General features: G+C 40.6%; 1 protein-coding gene and 2 pseudogenes across 1 annotated transcript; all 3 read left to right on the plus strand.

Moving 5' to 3' along the window:
* Positions 1 to 708: 708 nt before the first annotated feature.
* LOC129760971 (uncharacterized) lies at positions 709 to 2048 on the plus strand (the record flags this gene model as incomplete). Its single annotated transcript, XM_055758655.1, has 2 exons — positions 709 to 818; positions 880 to 2048. Coding segments are annotated over 2 exons (501 nt in total), but the record flags the coding sequence as incomplete, so codon positions are not given.
* On the plus strand, positions 1457 to 2335 carry LOC129760969 (atlastin-like; annotated as a pseudogene).
* Positions 2331 to 3417, plus strand: LOC129760970 (THO complex subunit 2-like; annotated as a pseudogene).
* The last annotated feature ends 1720 nt before the right edge of the window (positions 3418 to 5137 follow it).

The following is a 5137-nucleotide window of genomic DNA, read 5'->3' on the forward strand; positions in this document are numbered from 1 at the left end:
AAAATTGTTTTTGCGGCTCACAAGAACAGATTTTGTTGCTTTTTATATGCTTTTAGTAAGGCTTTTTCTAAAATTTTAATTTTAATTTTTCGATTAAAGGATACCTGTTTGAGGATTTCATCGACAAAATACCTTCACTAGAGCCTTAAATACGTAATTATGGTTCGATTTTCTTTCACATAATTTAGGTTTTGAATTACTCACAATTTCGACATTTCAACTAAGGTTTACAAAATACTTAAATTCATTTTCACTTAAATTCGTAAAAAAACAATTTTTTTTTTAATTGTCATTTAGTCATCGTAGCATTAGCAGTTTAATTCGTGCTAAGCAACCCTCGAATAAAAAGGATAAATTTGAGTACGGCTGCCGAACTTAGTATTGAGTATGCCCCTCAGAACTTAGTTTGGCGATTGCCCAGTCAAACTCAAAGTTGAGGGCTGCCACTGAAGTGCTGTTTTGAACCAAAACTACTTAATTTTGAGTTTAAAAAAAGGAGCGTGTACGTGTACGTGTACGAGTGTGTAATTTGGTGATTACGGAAAACAATCTTCTCAACACAATCGATTTGTTGGCGCGTCTGGCCGAGGGCCCCGGAAGGTTTGGTCCTTCTTATCGAAATGCTTCGCTCGATAAGAATCGAAGGTGGTGGATCAAGAAAGAAACACCGGAATCGTCCACTCGGGAGACTTCCGTCGTCAGCAGTAGCGGTACCGCGACGAAGGAAATCAAACGTGGAAAACGGGAACGGGAAGAAGCAGCCGCCGAACAGAAGCGCGAGAAAGAAGCCGAGAAACGGCGAGAAAAATCGATCAGAGGTGTTATTTTATTTTTGTTCGAATAAGAGCTGTTCGATAACTTGTTTTTTTTATATTTCAGCTGCTCTAACTGCAGCAGCGGCCGACGAATACGAGCTGCAGGCTGTCACGGAGCGCGAGTCGCGAGCCTTGGAGAGCAAACGAGATCGCAGCGAACGGGATTCCCATACCTGCATCCTGCACTGAAAAACCGGTGTATAGTTTCGATTCTGGATTGCAGTCGAAGAGCAGTTTTGGAACAGAAAATTACTCCGGTAGTAGAACGGAGTGGATCTGTTACAGTGCTCAAACAGGAACAAAATCTCCGTAATTCGGAAACCATGGAAGGAAAACCGGTTCAAGTGCTGGAAATCGGAGACGACCACATGTTTGTGTTAAACGAAAATGCACTGAACGAAATATTGTTTAGGAATAGGTTCCGGACCGAACTGTGTTGTATCGGTAGCCGGTGATTTTCGAAAGGGCGAAAGTTTTCTGAATTTGTGGCTGCGCTAATGTACTCAAAGTACGGATGCCATTAGGCTGCCTCAGCCTGATTGGATGACGGAAACAAGCCGCTAACCCGATTTTTGTGGCGCGGTAGAAGTGAACGGGACACAACCGGTATACTTATGTGATCGGATATTTTTCTGCACGACATGCCGAAAGGAGGAAAGTTGGCAATTCTGCTCATGGAGCCACGGGGTGCCTTCGAAAGCCCAAGCACATCACGGGATTGTGCCTCAGTTTTTGCGTAGAGTACTGTCCATAAAGATCTTCTGACTAAATAATTAGAATTGTAGATACGCTAAACTCTCTTCTATTACAGCTAGCCCTGAAAATGGACGTCTAGCGTTTACAAAGGCGAAAACAATGGCAAAAATTGTTCCAGAGACTTCAGTTTCTAGCCGAAGACTGGTACGAAGCTGGTGCATTAGGAGGATTTCACGGAAATTGTATGCTTTCTCATGCCACACCCCGGCTTAACCGTGGCTACGAATCAAACATTCGTTGGCTGACATTACCCCAGAGTTGAAAAAATCTCAAGGAGCTGGTTCCCATGTTGTTTGTCCCACAGAACCTCATTGTCAAAGAGATCAATGGTCAGAACTTGAGATTTAGTTCAATATTTCAAATCATACATCCATTTACAAGGGAAACGATCTGCCCGAACCCAAAGTATGCTCGTTGCAACGGCTAAAGCAAATAATCTAACGGCAGTGGCGGCTGCTGAAGAAATCTATGTCCAGTTTGTGGAAGACGTTTGCGGTGGAGCAAAACCTTACCTGAACTCAAACCATCTGGATTCAGAACATAATCACATCAAGAAGAAGTTTTACATCACTCTGGCAAACCTAAGATGGAAGGAGAGAAGTTTTCCAAAAAAATACCGTGAAAAGTTGGAACTGGATTCCAATGACGCATCCACCACGTTCCGGGCGCGTAACGAAAGCAAAAACAGCCGAACAGATTGGTGCAATACTAAACTCAAAAGTCATCGCAACGACAATTACTTGGCAAGTAACGATCTGTTGTAACTGTCCCTTGGATCCAACTACTGCGTCGAGGAGTATGCCGACCGCCTGCCGAGTATCCATAATATGTTGCAAGAATACCAAATCCACTCGAACGTTGTTTTTTTCCCAGACAAACCAATGTTCTACCATGCCATTAGCGTAAGTTGAATCTTGTTTAATTTATAGAGACAATATTCATAATTATTGTTTTCCAACAGCAAAAGTACGATCAGCTTCGGATGGTGGATCAAAACTCGGAAAACTTTCAAACTCCCAGAAAATGGCAAAATATCTGGAAGCCACCTGTTTCGAAATGTATCGAATCCATGCGACCGCTGCATCCGCCCAAGATTTGGGAAGACATAAGCCCCCAGTTCTTGGTTACCTTCTGGTCCCTGAAAATGTGTGATCTGCAAGTTCCTATTGAGAGTTATCAGAAGGAAGTAAACAAGCTAAAGCAGCTGACCAAGTCATCAATGGGTTCCAAAGAACAAAATGCATCGAAGAACAAGAAGGAACAGGAGCGCCACAATTCTCTGATCGACAAGTCACAGGACGAGAGAAAGAAACATCAGGAACACGTCGACAAGATCATGCATCGACTGACGAGCGAGATGATTCCTGGTGCCTATCCCGAGTCTGCAGCTTTGTCTGTTCTCGCGGTGCAGACTCACAGCCTTGGATGCGTTGAACTTTGCCACACAGCCTTGAAGACGGTCAATTTGTTTACCCTCCTATGCTACTATCGAATATTCTGCAACACCACTTACTCCCGAAAACGAAGCCACACATTACGGGAGATTCCTGTGCGCTATGTTGGAGATGGTTATGCGATGACATGCCGATTAGAGCACATTCAGTCGCGAGTGCTGCAATTATCCAGGCTAAGTACAAAATTCCGCGTGAGCAATCAAGCAAACGAAATCTATCGTCACGTTTGCCACAAGTGGCATGACAAAATTACCGAAGCGATGGTGTTTTGCTTAGATTCCAAGGTTTACATACATATTTGCATTTAGCTGATTATTCTTATGCGAGTTTTGCCAAGCTTCCCGGTACTTGCCAAGCTGACTCAGATAATTGCAAAAAAGTTGAAAAGTTGAAATGAGAGGTATGTTCTTTTATCTCTTTCGCTTTTGTAAACTACAAAATTGCATGTATCGGCAGCACCAAATTGTTGGCCAGTGAAGCTAAAGGTTGAGACGAATTAAAAGTCAGATATGGAGACAAAATCATTCTGAGCTGGAGGAACTCTTGTACCAATTCTACACTACAGCTCACAGCAACCGCTGTGTTATTCTAAAATTTGAACACTTCAATCGGTGCACGCTGGACCGCTTCGTCCAAGACTGTGACAGGTAACCGGAACAAGAACAATCAACTTTTACTTGCAGTTTTACTTGCTGTTATAGATCTAAAAGGTAAGTTTATTTCAATCAATATTAATCAGAAGTTTTATGCTTTACGCATCCTGAACCGCAAGGCAGAAATATTTTACTTAGTACATGAAAAGAAAACTTTTTCTTAGCGTTATACGAGATCTTGGGTTCTATTTTTGTTTCCTAATAAAAAAATATGTTTATTCTTTGAATTTGTATAGCTTAAAGGTTTCTTTACATTTCGACATAAGTGATGAAAACATTCTTCAAGAAAGCAATATGTGTTTGCAGAATCAGAATTTAGATTCAGTATTCAGATTCCAAATAAGATACATATTTATGATTTTGATACAGAATTCAAATTCAGATTTTTGAAGCAGTTTTCAGAACCCATATTCAGAATTCCGATTCGGAATTCAGAATCAACATTCAGCTTCAGTATTCAGATTCAAAATTTAAATTCAGAACACAGATTCAGGATTCAGATTTAGAACCCATGTCCAGAATCTAGATTGAGAATAAAATTGAATTTGGTTCCTGCAATTGTTCGCTTTTTACTCTGTTAACGCATTAGGAAGCCAGACAGAATCAAAATTCATATTAAGAATTTAATTCATATTTACAATTTAGAATCGGCATTGAAAATTCAAAACTCCAATTAGATGCAGACTTATAATTCAGAGTCACAGTTAAAATTCAAAAATCATCATTCTGTTCCGAACTTATAGTCAAATGCATGATTTGAATTCCAAATTTAGCGCTGATGTGGTCTAGTGGATAAGCTGGCGCGAGTCTGGTAACCCAGGCGTACTGGGTTCGATTCCCGGTATCGGCAAGAAAAACTTTTGGGTTCGTATCCCATAATAGTTGCCGACAAGTAAGACTTGTTTCTATATATAACTTACTATATACCTATAACTAAATATTCCAGAGGGAATGCATCTGGGGTTAATCTCAAGAGACTAATGCAAGCGGAGTGGATTGCCAACCATTGTAGGTCTCTGAAGGTTTGATGCCTTCCCTCGACGAACCATCGGCCGTGGAAGCCTGAGAAGCAATTCGAAGGCCAAGCCACACAGACATAGGCTGAACCTTGCTACCGATGGGGGAACCATACATACATACATACATACATACACAAATGCATGTTTTGATTTTAAAATGCATTTCAGTCATTCAGCATCAAAATTAAAATTTCGATTATCCGAATTTCCCCTCTTTGGTAATTTTTGAAATTTTAAAGTCGATTTTTGACAAAAACAGTTTTTCGAAAAAACACCACTTTGGTTGATTTTCATGAGCAAAAAGTGGTTTCTCGTATTTCTCGTATCGAATCAAGTACTAGATTTGCCCTTTTGAAATGTTACGCGAGATTTGCAAACATCTTCAATCACCTACTCTTTCAAGCAAAAGCATGAATACATGCTAGAGCGAAAGCTATTTT

The sequence above is a fragment of the Uranotaenia lowii genome, unplaced genomic scaffold (assembly GCF_029784155.1).
Source record: "Uranotaenia lowii strain MFRU-FL unplaced genomic scaffold, ASM2978415v1 HiC_scaffold_916, whole genome shotgun sequence".
Lineage (NCBI taxonomy): Eukaryota > Metazoa > Arthropoda > Insecta > Diptera > Culicidae > Uranotaenia > Uranotaenia lowii.